The 24,457-nt window shown below is 57.2% G+C and overlaps 1 protein-coding gene and 1 long non-coding RNA gene across 3 annotated transcripts; one reads left to right on the top strand and one right to left on the bottom strand.

Annotated features, from left to right (window-relative positions):
• Nucleotides 1-779: 779 nt before the first annotated feature.
• Nucleotides 780-17,099, bottom strand: LOC115497435 (uncharacterized). Of its 2 annotated transcripts, none has more exons than XR_012058357.1 (3): nt 12,119-17,099; nt 4,179-4,387; nt 780-2,075 (listed from the first exon to the last, which is right to left on the bottom strand). It is a non-coding gene; the product is annotated as an uncharacterized lncRNA (long non-coding RNA). The 2 variants fall into 2 exon arrangements; XR_012058356.1 differs by lacking the exon at nt 12,119-17,099 and adding an exon at nt 10,709-10,823.
• On the top strand, nt 10,468-22,193 carry PRODH (proline dehydrogenase 1). The gene is made up of 14 exons (XM_030286049.4): nt 10,468-10,806; nt 11,357-11,544; nt 16,755-16,789; nt 17,095-17,244; nt 17,377-17,441; nt 17,795-17,911; nt 18,045-18,124; nt 18,359-18,440; nt 18,709-18,801; nt 18,894-19,040; nt 19,188-19,363; nt 19,444-19,542; nt 19,939-20,027; nt 21,248-22,193. The coding sequence occupies exons 1-14, from the start codon at nt 10,504-10,506 to the stop codon at nt 21,427-21,429; spliced, it is 1,806 nt and encodes a 601-aa protein (XP_030141909.2). The 5' UTR covers nt 10,468-10,503; the 3' UTR covers nt 21,430-22,193.
• Nucleotides 22,194-24,457: the final 2,264 nt, after the last annotated feature.

Here is a 24,457-nt window from a genome sequence, read left to right as displayed (position 1 = left end):
ACGGCCCTCGGGAGCCCCCCGGGGCAGCGACACCCCCGGGGCAGCACCCCTGGGTGCTCCGAACCCCAAGTCCAGCCTGGCCTTGGGCACTGCCAGGGATCCAGGGGCAGCCACAGCTGCTCTGGGCACCCTGTGCCAGGGCTGCCCACCCTCCCAGGGAACAATTCCTAATTCCCAATATCCCATCCATCCCGGCCCTCTGGCGGTGGAAGCCATTCCCTGTGTCCTGTCCCTCCATCCCTTGTCCCCAGTCCCTCTCCAGCTCTCCTGGAGCCCCTTCAGGCCCTGCAAGGAGCTCTGAGCTCTCCCTGGAGCTTCTCCTCTCCAGGTGAGCACCCCCAGCTCTCCCAGCCTGGCTCCAGAGCAGAGGGGCTCCAGCCCTTGCAGCATCTCTGTGGCCTCCTCTGGGCTCTCTCCAGCAGCTCCCCCAAAACATTCCACCCAGAGCCAGCCCCAGCCCACCCTCTCCACTGTCCCCTCAGCACAGAACAGCCAGGAACTGCTGACACCACCACATGCTCCACCCAAAATCCTGCCCACGCTTTTCTGCTGTCTCTGGTGGGTGATGTGACCCAAGGAGGGGCAGGAGCATCTACTGAGGATCACTTCTGCTTCATGGTGCTTTGAGCACCTCTGCCCTGGGGCAAAAGCACAGTCGCCTCCCTGGGGATGAGCAGCCCCTTCCTGACCTTGCACAGGCCCTGGTGCGTCTCTGGCCTCTCATCATCCTCTTGATGAAGGAACACAGTCAGAAAAGCAGGGAACAAGAGACCTGCACAGACAGGTTGTTGGAGCTTTATTTCTGTTTCTGGGTAAGAAACACAAATTCATTCTCTCCAAAATCCAGAGGAAAGGAGATGCCACAGTGCTCCCTGGAGGGAAGGAGAGGACAACAACCCCACACCAAATTTGGTGGTGATTTCTCCAAATTTACGGCAAAACACATTCATCTCTCATCTTCAAATTGCATTTTTTACCTTGGATTTGCTGTCTTTATCTTTTTTTGAAAAACAAAACCACCTAGAGCATAAAGACATCTTTTTAGTAACATAAAAATGGTTTAAACCCTTGGAATGAGGCAGATCTAATCTTCTTCTTTCTCCACAGGTGACTTTTGAGGCCTTTGCCCTCAGCACCTGGGGATTTTCTCAGTAACTCATGGCATTCCATGAGTACCATGGGGTCCTTCCTGCTGCAGAGGAGCCCAGGACTCAGCACAGCCCATGAAGGTCCTTCTGCAGAGCTCCTCCAGCCTTGCAGGGATGGGTTGGCACACTCTGGCAAGACCTGAGTGGAAGAATTCACAGGAGTGAGAAGGAGTCACAGCAGTCTCCAGCATGCCCCTTGTTCTAAAGCACTTTCACATGCACCCCAGAGCCAGCACAGACACCGAGTTCTCCTTTTGGTTTCCAGTAGCCAGAGTTTCCACAAGATCCCAGCTCCTCATTTCCATCAGGTGATTTATCTGGGCTGTGTCAGGGTGTTCTGGTGCTACCACAGATGTGCAGTGTCTGCTGTGGACAAGCAGCCAGAGGATCAAAGCCTCTGGGCCACTTCTGGGAGTGGGGTGGGCTGACAGGACAGCCATCCCCATAGGATGTAAGACCACTGCAGCATCTGCTTCCGAAACATTCACAGTTTCAGAGACAAAAAAAAAATTAAAAATAATAAAATGAAAAAAAGAAAACCCAGAGAAAGTCACATGTGGTGGTGTTAACATGATCACTTACATGAGCAGAGCCTGACCTGGCTGGAGCAGAGCTGCAGGGAGGCTCTCCAAAGCACAGAGCAAAAATGTCAGCACAAGGAACAACCTTTGCTGGGTCTCTCTGCCAAGTCTCACCTGGATTTTGTCCAACTTTACCCTTTAGGCTTGAAATTTTCCATCCCAGAATATTTTTCTTTCCAAGTTCCAGTGCAAAGAGCCACAGCCAGAGGAACGAGAAGCTGGAGCAGCTAAATACCCCAAGATCTTCCTGGGGGATGCTGCCTTTCACTGGCAGATGAAGTTTTGGAGAGAGAGCTCACTTCTTCCAGCTGTATCAGCAGCTCTAATGAGAGAAAATAACTTTGGCCTGCATTAAGAAAAAAAAAAAATTGTCATTCCAGTGGAAAGCTGTCATGTTGCCAGCTTGAGGAGCAGGGACTTGGGAGTGTTGCCTTCTCCTATCCCAGAAAATCTGTGGAAATTTGGCTGGTGATGTTGAAAAATTATTGGAGTTCTCAAAGAGTCAAGGTGTGAGTTCTGGTGACAGCTGCCAGCACTGCTGCCCCAGGCCCAGCATCCCCTGGCTGTCCCTGGTGGAGCATCCTCCAGAGCTCTGGAGGAGTTCTGTGCTGTGTTCTCCCCTGTTCTGGGGTGGCTGTCACAGCTGTGGGACAGCAGGAATGGGGCTCAGCAAGGTGAGCCTCCCCTGTGGGTGCCATGGCTTGAATCCCTCTGAGGAGGGATGCTCCCTTTGATACTTCCTTGGGCAAAGAATTTTAAATTACCCATAAAACTTCAACTGGAAGAAACTTTGAATGAGCAAAATGAAACCACACAACCACCAGAGTGAAAGATTCAGCCTTGGGGAAAAAAAAAAAAAAAAAAAAAAAAAAAGCATGAAAAAAACCTATGAATAGGTCAGCAAGTATCTACAGCCCATGCAGTGAGCAAGGACCCATGGGTTTGGATGTTCAGGGCTCTCTGAGAATCCGTGGTGCCCATCCCAGCTCTGGGGCAGAGACTGGCTGGGATCACAGGACAGAGCCCAGAGGGGAATGGAGCAGAGGGAGACACACAGACAGGGAGCCTGGATGGGAGCAGATGGACATGGAGAGAGGATCCAGTAGATCTGTCAGGTGGCAGATGGCCTTCATGCTGGCCAGGGAGGGAGGCAGGGCCAGTGCTGGCAGCCACTCTTCCCTCTTTCTCCTTAATTGTCCCAGAGGGCCCCTGCGCTCCCCTCGCCTCAGCTGCACAGAGGTCGTGGTGCTTGTGGAGGCTGGGGGAGCATGGGGCTCTCGAATACCCCTCTCCATCTCCAGGACATGGCAATACACTCCTGACACAAGAACCCAAACTCGGAGAGATGAAACAGCCCCAGAAAATAAATCTATTTTCAACTCTATTTTTTTTCCTCTTTTGAGCCTTTTTGGGATCTTGCACACCCTCTCTGGGACAGAATAAGGGAAAAGTATGAATGCTCCAACAAAGTGTTTGTCCATGTAAAAGAAGAAGGAGGGAAACAACACAAAAAGAAATAAAGAAATAAAGAAAGCATAACAGCTTTTTCCCCCCTCTACACACAGCTCAGGAGCACTAGGGAAAAATGAACATTTTTTCTCCCATTTTGTTCAACTGCCTCTCAGTGCCACATGCTTGCAATTACATACACAGAAAGTTAAGAAGCAAAACCAAGTGACACTTGGAAAAAATAAATATACATCAGCTGTGAGCTGGGAATCGACCTGAACCAGCCTGAAACCTCCTCTGGCCAGGAGCTGTCTCTGGCAGGGACCATCCAGGCTCTGTGGCCACCAGGCCCTCACCAGAGCCACAGCTGACCTTGAATCAATCAGGTTTTGCTTTGAGACAACTCTGTTTCCAGAGGCTCAGTAATTAAGAGCCTATTTTTAGAGAAATGAGCCACCAGATTAATCAATAAGGAGCAGCCAGCTCCTCAAGGGTAAGGGGGGTTGGAGTTGCCCTGCTCCAGCCTCAGGAGCTTGTCCCCAGTCCCAGGATCCTGCAGGGAGCTCTGCCCCATGTCCCCACCTCGCTGGGATCCCCAGGGGCACCCAGGACCTTTGGCTCCATTGGCCTTCCCAGGGGATGCTCCTGGCAGGAAAAGGCTGAAAAAATCAGAGAGGCTCCTTGGGGACATCACCTGGGAGGGGTTTGGGAGGATGCCTCTGGCCAGCTGGACTAGGTTCAGGTCTCAGCAGCAGTTCTTGGGGGACAGGAGGGGCACAGCCATCCTCCACCACACACTCCTGCTGTCCCTGCCAGGGCTGGCTCCTTCTGCCTCCCACCATCTCCTGCACACCCCTGGTCTGCCCAGGAAGAAGAGCCAAGCATCCCCTTTCCTGGGAATGTTCCCCCAGCACGAGGTGTTCAAATCATTTACAAAGGGCTAAAATAGAGCTGGCTCCCTTCCAGGCCCTCTGGCATCCAGGCTCTGTAAACAACTCACCCACCAACGGAGTCAGCTGGGAAAAAAGGCTTTTCATGTCCATTCCCCAGGCCCCACTTCCACAGAAACCTTCCAGCATGATCCTTTCTCAGCTGTAAGAGCAGCAAAATTGTTTCAGGTCTTCACTGATGTTCCTTTTCTCCCAAGCACACTTGTGGACATCTCACATGACTCCCTTCTGCCAGTGGATGGAAAAAGAGAAGGACTCCCTGCAAAGAAACAATAAGCTGGTGTGGCAAGTCTGATGTGCCTTTCCCTGCCTTGGATATTTCCTAGGTTCCATTTCAGAGGCAATTTGTTTTTTAATAGCATTGACCTTTATGGAGACAGGATTTCACCTGGGTGTTTTCTCTTGGCTGCTGAGCTGCACCCAGAAACTCACAGGAAGAGTTAAGAAGACATTTATCTCTTAGGCTGCAAGTGATTCACAAAAATCATTGGGATGCAACTGGAAAATGCCAGGGGTCAGAACACAGTCCAGCTTTCAAAATCCCAACCATGCTGGGAGACCAGTGTCTGGGCTGGCCAGGAGATGGGCTGCAAGAGGAGCTGCCCAGCATCTCTTTCCTCTGCAGAGTCTGTGGCAGCTCTCAGCTGCTCTCTCCAGGGCCCCAGCCCAAAGGAACGCCCCAGGAACTGGAGCTCCCACCCTGTCACTCCCCAGGTGACCAGCAAGTTCCCAAGCTCTGCTCTCATGGAGGCAGGACACCAAGTGCTGCAGCCTCACCTGCCTGTGCCACACCTGGCTAGAGATCACCCCAATCCTGCTGGAGCAGCTGAGCCTCCTGCGGCCTCTGCAGCACCAAGTGCAAGGGGAAGGATGCAGCTCCCTGCTTCTCCAGCTGTGAGAAGGAAGGCTGGTTCCTCCATCCTGCTGCCAGATTGTGCTCCACACTGGGGCACAAGGCAGATTCACCCCCAGGAGGGTGACACTGAGGGGGACAGGGTGCTTAGGTGGAGTCAGAGAGAACCGACTCATTATCCAAACACACCCCATCCTAAGGCTGGGAGCTCCTGTGCACCCCACAGGGGTTTATCCCCTCAGAGTGAGCAGTAGTAAATCTGGAGTTCTCCCTGAAGAGTTGCAGAGAGGGAGATGAAGTCTGTTGTGAAGAAAAATAACCCCCTACAAGATGAGAACCCACATGTGGCTGCAATTTAGGAAGCACTGTCCTGAAGTCCACCTTCTCCTGGGTTTTGCCAGTGGATCCACATCAGATTCTGACCACCCAGCTCCTGCCACCCCAGCACTGCTGCTCCAAGGGGCACTCTGTCAGCGCCAGATGCCAGCTGAGGATCCACGCTGCTCCCACAGGGTGCAGGTGTCCCTCCTGCATGCTGGCCTGCGGTGGGAGCGGTTTGGTAGCGCGGGTGCTGGGCACAAGTCAGGTATATGGTCTGTGAGAAACACCTGACAGAGGAGGACCTGGGTCAGTACTTTCCAAGGAAGCCTCAGAGGAGCAATGCTGGAAGCACAGAGTGCTGGGGCAGCAGGGCTGGAGGGCTCACAGAGCTGTGGGACAATGAGGACAAATCCCCAGCCCCAAGGATGGGGCAGGCTTACCCCTAGCCTGGCACTGGGCTGGAGGAAGAGGAGGGTGAGGAAGGCTGGTCACAAACCTGGGGAGCAGAGCCAGCAGCTTCCAGGTCCTGTGTCCTTGGCCCACTTCTAGCACGAGGCAGGAGGAGTGATCATCTCACCCTTCTCCTTCCCACATGCTGGGAGCGGCTGCTGTTACTCCTGGCCATCGATGATGTTTGTGGTGTCAGAGGAGCCTCTGCTGAGGGCTGGCCCATGAAATATGCATGGCATGGCCTCTCCTTCTAACTGCACCTCCTCCCGTGCCAAATTCCCTCCTCAACTATTTGTCTCACATTCAAATGTTTCTTCACATTTTACGGCTTCCCAAGCCCTCCATAACAGCTTCTCCTGGATTTATTCCCATTGCTGCCACAATGAGTGGCCGAGGAAGGACTTGGCTGCGTGTTACCCAGCCTCAGCCATGCTCCTCGTGCGGGATGCAGCAGCATGGCTGTGTCTGTGATGCGTGCTCCAGCCATGGGCTGCACTGAGCTCCCCACGCCAGCTGCAGCCACCGGGAGCAGGGACCAGCCCCTCTGTGCCAGCAGCCCCTGCCTGCCCATGCTGGGAACAGGGACAGTGGCCTCAAAGGCATGACGTCACACCCAAGGGAGACTGGGAGCTGGGGGATCAGCACTCTGCAAGGCCACGGTGATCCACAAGGGCTTGGTACAGTCCCCACGGCAGCCTGGGCCATCCCTTGTTGGTCTCCCTGCCACTGGCAGGGCTGCCAGCTCGAGGATTTTCTCTGCTTCAAGTACCACCATCCTGAGAGAAACCTCATCAGATTTCACTTCCATCAAAAGCGGCTTTTTAACATTTCATCTCTGAGTTTGGGTCTGAGACTAAAGTTTCTTCAGAAACTCAGACCTGGTTCTGCACCCAGCTGGATGCTGCAGGGCTGCAGCTCTGCTGGCACAGCAGGCAGCACTTGGAAGCTTTCCCTGCTAAGACCAGGCAAGTGTTTCCCAGGGGTGATTGGTGCCATTAGAGCCTTCAAAGGGAATTTTCTCTGTGGCAGTTGGCGGAGAAACAAGGTTTGAACAGCATCCCAAGAATTCGTATGTGCAGTCTCATCATGGCGAGGAACTTTGGGTAAATTATTATTATCTCTAAATGGCACAAAAGAGTTAGCACAGGGAATGTTTTGAAGGAAGTGGATGCTTTGCCAGAGCTTTGTACCCAGCTCTGTCAGAGGCAATGCCACTGCCTGGCTGTCTCCGTGGAAGGACAAGATGTTCCCAAAAAAACCTTACAAATGAGCTCAGGGGATCCCCGTGGTTTCACTGCCGGTTACAGCAATGTCAGTGTTGGGGAGGCAGGGAAAACAATTGCAGGAACTAATTTTCCCGTGTCCTGCATGCGCTGAGCATTCCCAGCACAAGATGTCACTGAGGAGCTGGATTTGGACAGCCCTGCATCAGCCCGGAGTCATCCCCCGGGAGCCACAGGAAACGGGGCTGGAGAGGTGGGCATGGAGAAGGAACATGGTCACAGAGAGAGGACGTGGGCACAGAGAAGGGACACCGGCACAGAATCACAGAATCACAGAATAATGAGGTTGGAAGAGACCTCTAAGATCATCAAGTCCAACCGATGCCCTAACACCACAACTAGACTATAGCACCAAGTGCCAAGTCCAGTCTTTTTTTAAACATATCCAGAGATGGTGACTCCACCACCTCCCTGGGCAGACCATTCCAGTACTTTATTATTCTTTTGGTGAAAATTTTTTCCTAATATCCAACCTAAACCTTTCCTGACGTAGCTTGAGACTGTGTCCTCTTGTTCTGTCAGTGCTGACTGTGGGAAGAGACCGACCCCCACCTGTCTGCAGCTCCCTTCAGGGAGTTGTAGAGAGCAATAAGGTCACCTCTGAGCCTCCTCTTCTCCAGGCTAAACAATCCCAGTTCCTTCAAACGTTCCTCACAGGGTTTGTGTTCCCAGCCCCTCTCCAGCCTCGTTGCCTCCTCTGGATGCGCTCGGGTGTCTCAACGTCCATCCCAAACTGAGGGGCCAGAACTGGACACAGCACTCAAGGTGTGGCCTCACCAGTGCCGAGTACAGGGGAAGGATGACCCCCCCTAGTTCTGCTGGTCACACCATTGCTGATACAGGCCAGGAGCCATTGGCCTTTTTGGCCACCAGGGCACACTGCTGGCTCATGTTTAGTTGGCTGTCGACCAGTGCCCCCAGGTCCCTTTCTGCCTGGACACTGTCCAGCCTGTAATGTTGCAGGGGGTTATTGTGGCCAAAATGCAGGACTCGGCACTTGGACTTATTAAACATCATCTTATTGGACTCTGCCCGTCCCTCCAACCGATCTAAGTCTCTCTGCAGAGCCCTCCTACCTTCCAACAGATGGACACATGCTCCCAGCTTAGTGTCATCTGCAGATTTACTAATGAAGGACTCGATGCCCTCATCCATGTGGTCAATAAAAACATGGAACAGAGCTGGCCCAGCACAGAGCCCTGAGGGACACCACTGGTGCCTGTCCCCAGCTGGATGCAGCACTGCTCACCACCACTCTGGGCCGGCCATGCAGCCAGTTCTGAGCCCAGCACAGAGCGCTCCTGGCCCAGCCGTGGGCTGCAGCTTTTCCAGGAGTGCTGTGGGAGACAGTGCCAAAGGCCTTGCTGGAGTCCAGACACATCCACAGCCTGTCCCGCATCCACCGGAGGCTCACCTGGTCATGAAAGGAGACCAGGTTGGTCAAACACGACCTACCCCTCCTAAACCCCTGCTGGCTGGGTCTGATACCCTGGCCATCCTGTAAGTGCTGTGTGACAGCACTAAGTATGAACTGTTCCATTATCTTACCTGGTACTGAGGTCAGGCTAACTGGCCTGTAATTAGCAGGATCCTCCTTCCTACCTTTTTTGTAAATGGGTGTCACATTGGCCAGTTTCCAATAGTCTGGGACCTCACCAGTGAGCCACGACTCCTGATAAATGATGGAGAGCAGCTTCGCAAGCACATCTGCCAGCTCCCTCATCACCCTGGGGTGGATTCCATCTGGTCCCATTGATTTATAAATATCCAAGTGTCCCAGTAGTTCTCTGACTGCCTCTTCTTGGATAACAAGAGGACCATTCTGCTCCCTGGCATCACCTACCAACCCCTGAGGACAGTTGTCTTGAGGACAAGCTGTCTTACCACTAAAGAATGAGGCGAAGATGGCATTAAGCATTTTTGCCTTTTCCTCATCTTTAGTTACTAGGTTGCCTGCCACATCCACTAAGGAACAGAGATCGGTTATACCCTTCCTTTTACTATTCATATATTTGTAAAAACTTTTTTTTTATTTTTAACAGAAGTTGCCAAGTTGAGTTCAAACTGGCCTCCCTGATGTATGAACATATGCAGCTGTGATGCAGCTGTGAAACAATCCTGCAAGGCCAAGACTCAGGAGATTCCTGGACATGGGGTGTCAGGGATGTGCTCAGCAATCTCTGGAGCTCAGCACTGGGTGTGTCAGGAGGAACAGCTCAGACAAACGCCTCCCAGGAGCAGGACAGGAACTTGTCCTGCCTGGGAAGATCCCAAGGTCCTGCCAGCCCTCTCCAGTGCTCCGCAGAGCTCAACAGCCCCAGCCCATGACAAGGGAGCTAAGTCTGCTGCCTCAAGTAACCCAAGCACCCATGGACCCCACCAAATGAGTGAGGATTCAGCTGAAACCCCTAAAATGTTCACAAACACATCAGGAGGATAGAAGTACAGGGTCTTGAAACATCTCTCCCATAACAGGTCCTGCAGGTCTGAGATCCTTCTCCAAGTGTTTCCAGCTCCACAGGCTGGACATATCACAGCCTGCCCCAGGGATGGCTACAAGGGAGCAAGCATCCTTTGAATCATCCTTTGGCCCTCCCTAGGGCTCCCTGAGCACCCAGTAGCCCCCTGGCCCCTCAGGGTTGGCCCCAGTGCTCCCCACAGGTCCCATTCAGGGCTCCCTTGAGACCTTCATAATTTTCCCAACGGCTCCTCCAAGGGCATGAGGTCCTCTTTGCCCCGCTCCCAGCACTGCTCCAAGAGTTTCCCTCAGGCCCCACCCAAGGCTCCCCTCGAGCCGCGCCTGCCCCTTTCTGGGGCTTCCAGGGAGGGAGGCGCCCCTGGGACTGGCTGCTTCAAGAGGATGGGAACGGGGAAGGCAGCGGGCAGTGGGCTGCGCTGGGCAGGGTGGCTCCAGTCCCGGTGCTGGCCCCGGTGAGCTTGCCACTCCTGCTTCCTATCCCCGTCCCGGTACCTATCCCAGCACTGGTCTCGGTGCTGGTCCCAGTCCCTGTCCAGGTCTGTGTCCTGGTGCCGCTTCCGGCTTCGGTTCCAGTGCCGGTCTCCGTGCCGGTCCCGTTCCCAGTTCCGCTGCCGGTGTCAGTCCCGGAATCAGTCCCAGTCCCGGTTCCCATCCCCGTGGCGGTGCCTGTCTCGGTGTCAGTGCCAGTCCCGGAATCAGTCCCAGTCCCGGTTCCCATCCCCGTGGCGGTGCCTGTCTCGGTGTCAGTGCCAGTCCCGTTCCCAGTCCAGCCGCCGGGCCCGGTGCCAATCCCAGAACCAGTCGCGGTCTCGGTCGCCGTCCCGGCGGCGGTGTCGGTGCCGGGGCAGCGCCGGGGCGCGGGGCCGGTTCCGGCGGCAGCAGAGCGCGGCCCGAGGCGGGGCGGAGCGGGGCCGCGGAGCCGGGGGCCCGGGGGCGGTCCCGCGCGGGCCGTACTTAAGGCGGCGGCGGGCGGCGGCCCCGCCGTGCCCATGGCTCTCCCGAGCGCCGCCCGGGCGCTCCACGCCGCCGCTCGCCGGTGCGATGCCCCGAGCCGCCCGCGCTCCCAGCCCGCCGCCGCCCCCCGCGGGCTCTCCCCGGCGGCGGCGGGCGCGGGACCCCGGCCCGGGCCGCCCCCTTCCCCGCGGGGCGCGGAGCGGGCCCCGCCGCCGCCCGCCGTGGATTTCGGGGACTCACGCGAGGCGTTCCGCAGCAAGAGCAACGCGGAGCTGCTGCGGGGGCTGGTGGTGCTGGGGCTGTGCGCCATGGAGCCGCTGGTGCAGCACAACCGGGAGGTGCGTGGAGGGAGTCTGGCTTGGGGGGGGCTGCTCCGGGGCGGGGCTTGTCCCCGTTCGAGGGGTCACGGGCTCTGGACCCGCAGGGCTCTCCCTCAGGGCCGCCCGCTCCGGGAGGTGTCTGTCCCCTGCTGGAGGGGGTTCTTGCTCCGAGGAGTTCCATTCTGGGACTGCGAGTCCCAGGATGGGGAGTGCCCGCTCCGGACGTGTCGGTGCGGGATGGGGGTTCACTCCAGGGGTGACTGCTCCAAATAGGGGGATCTTTCGTGCCGGGACAGTGTTCTGCAGGATGTTGGTGCGTGCTAGGGATACTCTCACTCCGGGGGGTGCCGGTCCTGGACTGGGGGGGCTCTCATCCTAGGGGTGCCCATTTCGGGACGTGTCATTCCCTTTCCAGGGGGACTCTCGGTCGGAGCGTGCGCGTGTTGGGGAGCTCCCGGACCCGGGCCGGCGGGATGCTCCTTTTGGGGAATGCCAGTCCTGGGTCGTGGGGACTTTTCCTACGGGAGTGCCCGTGCAGGACGGGTGCTGACCCGCCGCTGTCCCGCAGCTGCTGCAGTTGTGCCAGCGGGTGCTGGGGCAGACGCTGTTCGAGCGGCTGATGAAGATGACGTTCTACGGGCAGTTCGTGGCCGGGGAGGACCAGGAGGCCATCAAGCCGCTGCTCCGGCGGAACCAGGCCTTCGGCGTGGGCGCCGTGCTGGATTACAGCGTGGAGGAGGACCTGGGCGACGGGCGGTGAGCGCGGGGCCGGGGCGGGCCCGGGCCGCGCTGCCATTGGCTGCGCCCGCCCAGCCCCCCGCTCCCATTGGCTGCGAGCCCGTGCGTCACGGCCTCGCCCCTCCGCGGCACCGCCCGCGCCGCACATGGCGGGGCCGTGAGCCGCAGCTGCGGAGCCGAGCCGAACCCCCGAGCACCCTCTGCAAGTGCTGGGTGCTGCCCTCCTGTCTGCTGCACCTCCTCTGCCCCCATCTGTTCCCTTGCACACACCAGAGTGCAATCCGTCCCCGGCGGAGCTGTACACCCCGAACACTTCTGCACACCCTGAGGGGGTTCCCACCTTTATTTTCCATCTCCTATGGGATACTAACCCCCCCACCCGCCCCATTCCATATTCCCTCTGTCAACCATCTCCTATTTTCCCTAACCCCCTGGGACTCTGTGTCCCCCCCCCCCCCCTCTCCTCTGCACACAGACAGACAACACACAGCGGTGCTGTCACACCTGAAGTCCCCCTTCCCCCTCTCCCGCATCGGTATGCTGCCCCTCATCCCTGCTCCCGCCATGCCACACCATAGAAATGCTGCCTCACGCATTTTGGTGGACTCGGTGATCTTGGAGCTCTTTCACAATCTTAACAATTCCACGATTTCATGATTTCCACCCTCCACCATTTCCATCTCTCTCAAGCTGGAGTGGTGCCTCCCTTCCCGCACTGCCTCCCAATCCCAGGCAGCCTGCACTGCCTCCCGCCCTCTGCCAAGAGCTGGCACCAGCCCAAAGCTGCCGGTAACTTTCCATTAATCGGGCTCCAGTTCCGGTCAGTTGTGCTTTCAGGATCGATGGGCCGCTGGCCGGCACCCCACGGTCACGGGGGTGGGCGGTGTCCTCCCACCCGCGACAGGGGAGGCCCTTCCCGAGGACACTGGCTGAGGATGCCGCGCCCCCGGGCAAGGCTGCAGAGCGGCAGTCGCTGCTGGCAGCTGGGGACACCGGCCGTTTGTATATGCTTGTCACGCCGTGCCAAAAACACAGCGGGAACGGCTTTTTGGGATGGTTTGCGAGCAGGCTGGGAGTCAGGCTGGTGTTCAGGTGCTGCCGCTGGGAGCCTTATCTCTGGTGCACACCCGGAAACTGCTTATCGGGGATCCCCATGTGCCCTGGCTGCTGCCGCCACTGCCGCTGTTATGCATCTCCAGGAGTGGAGGGTCTGCGTGTCCGTGATGGCAGCAGACGCTGGCGAGGGCAGTGCGGGGCGAGGCACGGCTGCACCATCCCAGAGTGGGCTGCAAACTTTGGGGTTTTTCTAGAAAATCTTCAAAACACCCCACTGCTGCCAGGCAAGGGATGCCTGTTTTGATGGTGTGTAGCTGAGTGTTTCTCCCCTGGACACACAGCCACAGTCCGGGCTGTGTTCAGCATTCCCGTGGGGCTGAGCCAGCAGCACTGCTTCTGCCAGGCTGTCACTGCTGCCCTGCATGCCTGGCTGTGCCTGGGCCAAGGGCTTTCCTGTGAGGGATCACAGAAGACTTTCAGACAGGCTCTGCCTGCAGCTATATCCCTCCTGCTGATGGGTGCTGGTGGTTTGTGAGCTGGCTGGGCTGTGCTGCCGATTTGGGGTTTGCACATGTGGTACTCCTGGCTAGGTGCGCTCTGCCTGTGCTGTGTGGGCCATTCACGTCCAAGAGACTTCCCAAGGCATCCCTGCCCAAGCCCCAGTGGGATTTGCCTGGATATGAGGAAAAGGGTATTCACCCAGAGGATGGTCAGGCACTGAACAGGCTCTCCAGGGAGTGGTCATGGTCCCAAGGCTAAGGAGTGTTTGGACAGTTGAGCACAGGGTGGGATTGTTGTCCTCTCCAGAGCTAGGAGTGGAACTTGATGTCTTCATTCATCCCTTCCACTTCAGGATGTTCTATAATTCTCTGAACAGGGACCAAGCCCAGGATGGGATTGGATGGGTTATGAATGGTGTCCCTTACCAACCGTCACTCAGGGTTCTCCCTGGTTCTGTTTGGGGTAAAATCCCAAATTCTCAGTGCTTCTGCCAGGGCTGGTGCTGAGTTGGGCTGCACATGGTTGAGAGGGGTGGGCAGTCCTGGGTTCATGGCTGCTGGACCCCAGAGCTGTGTTCTTCCCTTGGGTGAATGCTTTGGGATTGTGCTGCTGCCAGCCAGGAAGCAGAGTTACAAAGCACAGCAGGCAGTGGGTGTTTTGGCCTCTTGGTGCCATCTCCTGTTGTTCTTCTAGAGCAAGCCTGACATAACAGCAGGGAAATGCCCTCTTCCCCCAGCAATGGGCTATGGCACCTCTTCCACAGCCTTTCCAGATGGGAACAACAATGCAGCATGGGCAAGAACCAGCTTATCCTGCCTGCTGCAGGTCCCTGCCTGCCCTGCTCAGGCTGGCATCCAGGACTCTGCCAGCTTGTCCCAGGAGGCCTCAGCCACGTGCTGAAGGCTGCTGCCAGGTCATGGTGACACAGCTGGAAAATGTGTTCTCCAAGCAGCAGAGGTCTGGGGGCTCCAGCGTGGCTGCAGCCCTGGGTGGGGATGGAGAGGCGGTACTGGACAGGGGCTCCTGGTACCTGTGGGGTGAAGCAGCGAGACACCCCACCCTCCCCCCCCCCCCCCCCCCCAGTGAAGGTGGTTGTAGCCTCCTGGCAGCCTTGGGGCCATTGCTGGTCCACAGGCATCCCAAGACTGCACATGGGTTGGGGTTGTGCTGACACAGGGGAGGGACGGGACAATCTGCCCCTAGCGTTGTTAGATGCTCTTCAGGCTCTGCCATGCTGAGTATGGACTGGGCTTCCTCTAGAAATTCCTTGTGTGGATATCTGACACCTGCCCCAGGGTGGGATCGCTGTCCCCAGCCTGGCCAATGCTGCTCCCAGAGCTGCCCCTCCCCTTCTCTTCCTGTTCCCAGTGCTCATTCCCAGCTGCCCTCCCTGCCCTGTGCTTTGTCAGCATGCTGCCTGGGATCATGGGGCAGCTTCTGTTTAGCTTGAAGTTCTCCAAGGAGGTCCTGGGCTGGTGCGTGCTGACAGCTCCTGCATGGAGCAGGTTGAAGGTCTATTCTGCCAAGAGCTTTGCTTTATTCCTACCTGTGGGATTTTAAGCACCACCCATAACTCCAAAATGGACTTCATGTAACCATGAGTCTTTTCCTTAGATGTAGTAATTCAAGGACAGCTTCTCCCTGATCCCTCATCCCCTTTGCCAGACCCATTTGCTGATGAGCAAAGCAAACACACTGTGCTCCTGGCACCCTCCGGGTAACCTGCAGGGCCAAAGGGATTATTTCTGACAGCGGGACCTTTGTGCTGCTCCTGAGCTGATTTACTTAGCCTGTCAGCTGGCCTACCCTTCCCAGCCATCCAGCAAGTCCTCACAACCTGCTTTAGGCAAGTGTGAGCTCCCAGGCCCTGAACTCAGCCTTGAGGTTGTTCCAGTCTGGATACAGCCTGCCAGGAGCGTCTGGACAGTGCCTGGAGATGGGACCTGCTCTGGGAGACTAGTGGGTTTGTAGAAGGGATGATCAGGTATAAGCTGATAGTAGTGGCACTTGGTGGGTGAGGGAATGGCTTTGCTGGCCAATATTAATATTGCAAAGTGAGCAGCTGATACCCAGGACAAAGTTATTGCTTCAGCTGGAAGGATCTTCCTTTATTTTTCTTAATGCAGAAGAACAAAGTAAGCACCATGGCACTGCTTTGAATGCCCCCCTAGAGGATGAAGGAACAGCTGGTGCAGTCATGCAGCAGAAACGCTGCTGGGAATGGTGTGTTTATCTTCAGGAACACAAAACACTCTAACTCCAAGGGCAAAGTTTGCTATTTGAGCTGTGTGTCTTCACTCCAGCCACTTGTCCCCGTACTTTAGATGTTGTACCCACGGTGTGCATTGGGCTCAGAGCTGTCCCCTGTCAACAGGACCCACGTCTCTGTGTGGCCTCATGTCACAGCAGTATTCAGCTGAAGCTGTCCCCTATGCCATGCCACCCGCTCTAAAGAGAGTTTCCACCTAGCAATGGCTTTGCTGAAAAATCCCATTTCTGAGTGTATGATCTCTCCTCCTTCCTTTCCTCCACTCTCTGTACTCAGGGTCAGAAAGGTGCTTTCCCTGTCCTCAGGTGAGTAACATCAGGGAGCAGAGCCTGCTAGATGTGGTGCATCCTGCTTCCCATGAGCTCCAGCTGCTCCTGCCCTGACTCACGCCAGGCTTTCAGCGATGTGGGGCTGGTCCTGGCTCCAGGGAGCCAAGGGAATGGCTTGTTTCCAGTTGTCATGCTCCCAGCAGCCCCTAATCCCTGTCACAGGATTTTCATATGGGAGAACATGTCCTGGGACCCTGCCATGTGCCTCCCTGCTCACTTGGCCAGCCTGCTGGCTCCGGATGGGTGGCTTTGCTGCTTCCCTTGCACCGTGCTTCTCCCCCATCAGGCATGGCCAGTTTGGGGACAGGGATGCCAGGGCAGAGGCCTCCTGCAGGGGATGGCTCTGCTGCCACCCAGGGCTGCTCTGCAGGGACCTGTTCCAGGTCAGACCCGGGTCTGCAGCTGGCTTTAGGGTGTCAGCAAGAAGGCTTAGCTACTCAAGCTCAGGAAGGATCCCATGACTTGGCCAACATCTGCCAGGCTGTCAGAGCCCTGCTGTCTCCATGACAGAGAGTTTGGGCTTAAAATGACATCCAAGGTCAGCTGGAGTTGAAAACAAGATGTTTGTGAGCTGTTGGCTAAAGCAATGACACAGAGGAGTGTGGGGCAGCAGGCACCCTCGGCTTGGTGTGCTCAGGCTCTGGAGAAGCTCCATGCTTTGTGGTCTGGCTGCTGGTGCCATTAAGGTGAGGAGGCAGTGGGCTGAGGCTTGGTGTCACCAGAACAAGGACCATGAGCAGGTTAGAGATGGAGCCCCACCAGACCGACCTTGTCTTTGCCATGGGGTGGGCTTTTGGAGAGCAGCTCTGAACCCAGGGATGGAGCATCCTCACTGTGCTGCCTCAGGGCTCCCAGGTCTTCCGTGGATGGATGGTGAAGCCCTGTGCCCTTCCACAGGTGGGTTTTGGGCATCTGAACTGCCAGCTGGATCCCATAGGTGACGGGATGGCAAGCGAACAGCAGGGTCCAGCAGCAGGATGGCAGCACAGGAGCCTCAGAGCTGTCCTGTCCATCAGTGTAGGGCTGCAGGGCGTTGCTGAACTGGCCCTTATCTTTCCTGTTTCTCTTCTTAGCTCCCGCACCTCTGCAGCCGAGAAGGAGATGGGAGGTGAGTGACAGGAGATAGCCTGGAGGTCTGGGCACGGCAGGCCTGGTGTTGTGGGGGAAGCACCCAGGTACCACAGCCTCAAAAAATGAGCTGGATGAAGAACAATGTGGTTCCTGACCCAGTCTTGCCCCTCAGCGAAGACTCAGCCTCTGCTTGGGCACAGAGCAAGCAGGGCCCATGTCAGCACTGGGGCTCTTCTGAGGTCCAAGCCAGAGCCTCTCCCCCCTTCACCCCCACTGGGAGCTCCTGGGGAGGCTATAGGAGCTCGGTGGGGCGTGGCCCATCTCCATCCTCTTCCACCGCAGGAGCAGAAAAAAGGGAGAAGCAATACCGAGCCCATCAGGGATTTGGGGATCACCATGGTGGAGTTACCGGAGCCCACACTTATTTCTACGCCGATGAGGCCAAGTGTGACCAACACATGGAGATTTTCCTCCGCTGCATTGATGCCTCAAGTGAGTGCTCCCGTGTCCTGGACAGCCCCACTGTGCTGGGGACTGCAAGGATCTCTCAGTCCCACCACCACCACATCTCTCCTGCCCAAAGACTAATGGTCAGGTTGACTCCGTCCCTGTGGTTCCATCCAGGTGGCAGCTCAGAGGACGGCTTCTCTGCCATCAAGCTGACAGCACTGGCCAGACCCCAATTCCTGGTGAGTGCCAGAGCTGTGACAGAGTGTGGTGGGGCAGAGCCAGGGCCACAGATGATGCTTCTGCTGGGGCAGGTGCCAGGTGGCATCTCTAATAATGGCAGTGAGGAGTGGGCACCAAGAGCCTGTCCCCTGAGAGCCCAAGACCCCTGAAGACCCTGGCTCAGCTTTCGGGGCAACACAAAGAGCTTTAAAGGTGACATGAAGGTGGATGTGTGGGATCTATTCTACTTGTCTTGGCCGAGGTGCCCTGCTCTGGGGTCAGCATGTGCCCTGGGCTGGGTGTGGTCTTACAAAGCCCTTGCAGGACAGGAGGCTCCAGCCTGGGCGTCTCACCTGGAGCCTCATCCCCACAGGTGCGTTTCTCAGAGGTGCTGGTGAAGTGGCGGAGGTTCTTCCACCAAATGGCTGCACAGGAGGGCCAGGCTGGGCGGGCAGTGCTGGACACAAAGCTGGAGGTGGAGAAGCTGCAGGTGAGGCGGGTGTGGCCTGTGGGAGGAGGCTGTGCTGCATTGCTGGAGGTGGCCATAGATACAGAGGTGCCAGAGCAGCCCCAAGCTGTGACACCTCAAGCAGACAGACCCCTGATGCTTCTTTTGGTGGCAGGAGGCACTGGCCAACCTCGGCATTGCGAGCAAGGCAGAGAGCCAGCAGTGGTTCACGGGCGAGAAGCTGGGCACGAGCAGGTAAGCTGCCTGGGGGACTCTGTCCCTGTCCCTGGCGCAGCAGCAAGGGGAGGCCTCCAAATGCCTGCTATGGCTCAGCATAGTAATGGAATATAGGGGAAGTTTGGGTGGAGGTGACAAGACAGAACAGGGTGGCACATGTCATGTGTCTTTCCTGCTGGTGGGGGTTGGGAGCTGATAGAGAGCCCCCTGCCTTTGCAAGACACCAGCAAGGACCTGGCTCTCTGCTCCCAGCACTGTGGACCTGCTGGACTGGAACAGCCTGTTTGACAGCCGCACCAAGCTCTCCAGGCCTCTGCTCATCCCCAACAGGAAGGTGGGTGCCCACCTTTGCTACCCCCAGAGTGGTCCCACAGAGGGTTTGTGGGAGCAGGGCAAGGGTCTCATGCTCTTTCCAGTAAGTGCTGGTGGCTGCAAAGCTCAGCCATGCTGTGACCACAGTGTGCAACCACTGCTATCTGGTGGGGGCTGGGGGACTGGGGTGGGGCAGCAATCCCGGGGATGGGTTCCCTCCAGGGGTGTTTGTGTCCCCCGTGGGCAGAGCTGGGTGCAGGCAGGGTGCCACGAAGCTGCTCTTGTTTCAGACTGGGCAGCTGGAGCCTCTGCTGTCACGCTTCAGTGACGAGGAGGAGCTGCAGATGAAGAGGGTGCTGCAACGCATGGATGTCCTTGCAAAGGTGAGGAGGCCTCAGGGCTGGGGGAGTCACAGAGGGGGCCACATGGAGCAGGCAGCCCTGTGAACCCAACCTGCATGTCCTTCACCCCCCAGAGAGCCACGGAGAAGGGCGTGAGGCTGATGGTAGACGCGGAGCAGAGCTACTTCCAACCAGCCATCAGCCGCCTTACCACAGAGACGCAGCGCCGCTTCAACGGGAGCCAGCCCATCGTCTACAACACCTACCAGTGCTACCTGAGGGTGAGGCCGCTGTGTCCCAGGGCTGCTGCGGATGGATGGATGGAGACCTCATCTCCTGGAGCCACGGCAGTGCAATGGCACAGTGCTGAGGCAGTCAAGGCTGGCACTGGAGCAGTGACCTCGTGCATCTCTTTCACTTGGTCACAGGAGGCCTACAACAATGTGACAGGGGACGTGGAGCTGTCGCGCCGAGAGGGCTGGCACTTCGGCGCCAAGCTGGTGCGCGGTGCCTACATGGAGCAGGAGAGGGAGAGGGCGGCTCAGATGGGCTACGAGGATCCCATCAACCCAGCCTATGAGAAGACCAACGAGATGTACCACAGGTAGGGGACAGCCCCGGCCACACTGCTGCCTGTTGCCCCAGTGGGAAGAGGCCGCACCAGAGGCCCGCCTTGCCTTCCAGGTGCCTGGACTATGTCCTGGAGGAGATCAAGCGTAGCCGCAAAGCCAGCGTGATGGTGGCCTCTCACAACGAGGACACCGTGAAGTTCACCCTGCGCAGGTCAGTGCTGGGCAGGCAGCGTGGTGAGGCAGGGACAAGGGGCTTGAGGAATGTGGGGGCGCAGCAGAGATGCAGGGAGATGTGCTGTGGTTTGTCAGGTCTCCCCTGAGCTCACCTGGGGGGATCCTGGCTCCCACATGGTGCTCAGGGCTTTAGATGGGTCTTGGAGCTGAGGTGCAGCATGGTGGCCCCAGTGGCTGCAGAACTGGTCCCATCACCAGCCCAGAGGCTGTTTTAAAAACACATCCCTCAAGTGCTACATCCCAGCATCCATCTGGGACATGTCAGTGCCATGCTGTCCTACTTGGGGATAATCCCCAGCCCTCTGGTGGGACACACTGCCCTGGTGAGCTCTGCTGGGTCCGCTCTCCCCCTGTGCTGAGGCTTGTTTTGCAGGATGATGGAGCTGGGGATCCATCCCTCGGACAAGAAGGTGTGCTTTGGGCAGCTGCTGGGCATGTGTGACCAGATCACCTTCCCCCTGGGTGAGTGACGGGAGGCGGGGGGGCTTGGCCCCACTGAGACCCCTAAACAGCTGGGGAGGGAGGGAGGAAGGAAGGAAGGCCTGTCATAGAACACTGGCTGAGCACAGTGCCATGCCGTGGGGAATGCTGTGACCCCTGGGTGGGGTTTGGGGAAGATGTAGATGAGGATATAAATGAAGAGTCACATCTCTCTTCTGAGGTTCCATGAGCCTGTAGTGGCTGGGCAGGGATATTCCCACTTTGGAGTCAGAGGAGAGATTGGGGTGTCTCAGGGTGGGGCAGAGACTGGTCCTGGCAGACAGAAACTCTCTCCTGTACCTCCTCGGCCTGGGGGTGTCCCTTGGCTCCATGGGAGGTGCACCCAGAGTCCTGGGCTCTCTGCTCACAGGATGGCACCAGCCTCTTGTGTGACCTTGTCCTCGGCCACCAGCTCAGGCAGTGGAGCAGCACTGCCAGAGGCCTGGACAGAGGGACACACGAGGGTCAAGGTACCCATCCCTGGTGAAGGACTGATCCCCCTGCCCACACCAGTGTCCAGAACAGAGTCCCAAGGCCAGCAGAGCAGCAGGAGGCAAACTGGGCAGTTGTCCAGCACAGATGCTGCTCTGTCCTGGAGTTCTCTTGGAAGCAGGGCTTGGCCGCCTGTCTGCAGCCTCATCCGGTCATGCTGGAAAATGTGTTAACTTGATGTTTCTGGTTGAACGCTCCTTGAGCTGGCCCAGCCCCGGCTGCCGACATTCCCAGGGCTCCTGGTGACCTCGGCCCGCTCCCACTGGCGCTTTCCCAAGCTCCCGGTGCTGAGCCGGGACAGACCCCAGCAGGCTCCCTGTCCCAGCGCCCAGCCACAGCCTCCTGCACAGCCATCAGGGCATGGGAGGGCAGGGAGGAAGGGCAGGTGGCTTTCTTTTCTTCCCCCCGCCTCTTTTTTTACTTGCCCCCCTGTTTTTTCTTCCCCTCTCTTCTTTCTTCACCCCTTTTATCCTCATCCCTTTTCTGTCACCCTTTTTTTCCCTTCTTCTCCCTCTTTTTTCTCCCCCTTCCTCCCCTTTCCCCCCTCTTTTGCCCCTTGCCCCCTTTTTCCCCATTTGAAGTATGTTCCTCTTCTTTTCCCTCTTCACATTTTTTTCACTTTTTCCTCCTTTTTTTACCTTTTTTTTTCTTTTTTGCACATTTTTTTATCTCTCCTGGCAATTCCCTGAGCTGCAACCTCTCTCTCTCAGGCCAGGCTGGCTTCCCTGTGTACAAGTACGTGCCCTATGGGCCGGTGAACGAGGTGCTGCCGTACCTGTCCCGCCGGGCCCAAGAGAACAGGGGCTTCATGCAGCGGGCGAAACGCGAGCGGGATCTGCTCTGGAAAGAGGTCAAGAGGCGCCTCCTCACAGGAAACCTCTTCAGCCACTGACCCCAGCCTCAGCCCTGGGGCTCCTGTACTTCAGCCTGAACCACTGTCCCCATTTCCCGTGCCAGTTCTGCCGCAGCTCCCCCAGCCCCCTTTGCCCCAAGAGAGAAGTGTCCTTGTTGCTGTTGAACCACTCACACCTTCGGTGACCTCTGGGATGGCCCCAGCTGGCATTGCTCCAGGGATGTCCCTCTGCCATCCCAGGGCCTCTCAAGCTGTCCCAGGGGAGATACTGGGCTCTCCTGCCAGCCTGCCCTGTGCCTTGATGAACACTGTCCTGGTGGTTTTTCCCTGGCAGGATTCCACAGGGTGATTTATCCACTCGCCTTGTGCCCGTGGGCTCAAGTCCAGGTGGGCTGGGTGACTTGGGGACGAGCTGTCCTCATCCAGAAGCTCCTCCAGCCTCTGCCAGGGTTGGAGCTTTGCCTCCACCAGACCTTTGAAGGGGCAGGGTCAGCCCCTGTTGCCTGTCCCAGACCTGCCTGCTCACTGGCTTGCACTGACCAGAGCTGGGCAGGTCCGGGCTCTCCCCCGTCCCACTGGGATAAGCTGCCTGGGGTTGTCCATCCTCAGGCACACATCCAGTGGAGCAGGAGAGGTGAGGGAAGTGGGCTGGCCCCATCCCTGTATCATTCCTGCCTGCAGTCCCTGGTTCTAACAATGGACCATGGCAGTGGGAGCGCCAGGAGCTGGACCACAGCTTGTCTCTGCTGTACACTGGATTTGTAGAGAATGGAAATGATTAAATCACAACTGTTCCTGCTCCAGTCTCTCTCTCTCTCTGGTCTTGGGCAGACACATGTCCCTCAGGCACTGCCATGGTCTCAAAGGGGGGTTAGTGCTGCATGCTTTGGCCTGAGCCAGAGCCTGGGGAAAGGAGTGAGGCCAAACTTTCTGGGACAAGGACTGGAGAAGCCATGGAGCTTCCTGTGATGGGTTTGGTGGGGGGGGGGGGCTTGGGTCCCTGGGCCATCCCCATAGCTGCAGAAGAGAGGGTGGCAGCCTGGGAGGTACCTGCTTTTGGGGGACATGCACCCTGCAGCCTTTCATGCCTCAAATTAGGGGCATGTTTTTCTGGGCTCTGCAGGACCACAGGCATCTCTGGTATTCCCTGCCTGGAGCTGTGGCAGTGTCTCCTTTTTTTCAGGGTCAGCCCCTTTACTTGGTGAGCCACCCACACCAAAGGGGTGATGTTTCAGCTTTCCAGAGCTGGTTCATCTCCTGCCTTTTCTCTCGCTGAGACTCTTCTGCCTTAAAATAATAAACCTGGAGGGGAGCAGGGAGCCTTGCCTGGAGCATGGGACCAGAACAGCACTGGCTCAGGCAGCAGCTGGGCTCCTGGAATTTAAGGGAAGACAGGAGATGTTCTAGGCCCTGGGCTGCCTTCCAGCAGGATGCTGTGCCAGTGGCACAGAGTACCCTGCTGCCCCAGGGGCTCAGCTCTGCTGCTGCAGCTGCAGCCAGGGCTGGCTGATGCAGGAGCACTGTGAGCTTCAGCAAAAACCTGCAGTCATCCATGTAGGAGGGCATGAGAAGCCCCTCTTGGCCTTCTTTTTTGCAGATAATCCCCTCCCCACCCCTCTTCCTAGGACAGGACAGCTCTGCAGCCTGGGTCAGTGGTGTTGTATGTGTGCCTGTTTGCAGGGGCTGTGGAGGGCTGCAAGTGCTGCCTCCTGAACACTCAAGGCACAGGATGCCCTTGAAATCCCCAAATCCCCAGTTCCCCACAACCTTCCCAGCTGAAAATGTCCTCAGCTGGAAGGGACCCACAAGCATCCAGCTTCTGGCCCTGCCAGATCCAGGGATCCAGCAAGCCCAACTCCTGGCCCTGCCCAGATCCCCCAAAGTGCCACCCTGGGCATCCCTGGCAGTGCTGTCCAAAGGCTCCTGGAGCTCTGGCAGCCTCGGGGCCGTGCCCATTCCCTGGGCAGCCTGGGCAGTGCCAGCACCTCTGGGGGAAGAGCCTTTCCTGATCTCCCACCTAACTGTCCCCTGGCACGGCTGTATCCATGCACAGCCAGAAAATAGCAACTGCCACTTTTATTTCTGGGTGCACTGACCCAACCAATCCTCCCATATTCCAGGCATTCCCCACACTGCTCAATTTTAGCTTTTGCTGCTGTTTTCTGCTCATCCTGAAGGAAGAGGAGGCATGGAAAGGCAGTGTGTGTGTAGGACCCTGTGCTGCAGCCTTGCTGCTTGCAAGGCTGCTGCTGCAGCAGTGGGGAGTTGGAAAGGGAAAGAGCCATATCCTTGCAGAAACCATCCTGACAGCCTGAGCACAGTGAGGATGGTGACAAGTACCTCATATTGTAGGTTCCACCGTGCCCCGCTGTGCAGTCCAGCCCACCAAAGCATTGACAAAACAGCATCTTTTTACTTAGCTTCGTGTTCAGAAATATTATAGTGCTGGGGTTCTTTCTTCTGTAGTGTTTTCCAAAACACAGAAAGACAGGAGACAGGCACCTGGCAGGGTCTGAAACAGGAACTGCAAATAATAGTGTGATGGAAAGCACGGGCCAAGCTCTGCATGGACAACAGCCTGGCTGGCACCAGTGGGAGTGGAGGGAGGGGTGGGTGCTACCTGTGGGACGTGCAGTGCCCAGGCCCTGGCAGCACCAACCAACCCAGAGCACTGTGAAACTTCCCTCCTCCTCTTCCCTACAGCATCCTCAGCTTCTCCAGCCTCTTATGCCAACTGGCAGCACCTTCTGAGGGAGCAGCTTATCTCCCTGGCTGCAGCTCAGTCCCTGCCCTGCTGTGGGTTACACAGGTAGAAACGGAGCAGTTGAGCTGCATTGCCTGCTGGCCAAGAGAAAGAGAAGTTAAGTTTATGGAAGCCAAAAAAAACATACAAAAGTTGACATATCCTCGCACAAAGCACCAGCACAGTGAAGGTGGGGCAGTGCGATCTGGCCCTGGCTCATTGTGACTGAGACAGCAGAGCACAAAGGGCTGCTCAGCACAATGCTGGGGAATGAAGCTGTGGAAACAGCCTGAGTGAGGCTCAGCTCAAGGTGGGCAGAACTGC

Source organism: Taeniopygia guttata, chromosome 15 (genome assembly GCF_048771995.1).
Source record: "Taeniopygia guttata chromosome 15, bTaeGut7.mat, whole genome shotgun sequence".
NCBI lineage: Eukaryota > Metazoa > Chordata > Aves > Passeriformes > Estrildidae > Taeniopygia > Taeniopygia guttata.
Note: the sequence above shows the minus strand (reverse complement) of the source record. Positions and strands in the feature narration are given on the sequence as shown.

Coding starts and splice junctions, on each gene's coding strand:
- PRODH (XM_030286049.4), top strand. CDS start 10,504: ATGGCTCTCCCGAGCGCCGCCCGGGCGCTCCACGCCGCCGCTCGCCGG. Junction 18,802..18,893: donor GCATGGATGTCCTTGCAAAG/GTGAGGAGGCCT, acceptor TTCACCCCCCAG/AGAGCCACGGAGAAGGGCGT. Junction 19,543..19,938: donor GTGAAGTTCACCCTGCGCAG/GTCAGTGCTGGG, acceptor CTTGTTTTGCAG/GATGATGGAGCTGGGGATCC.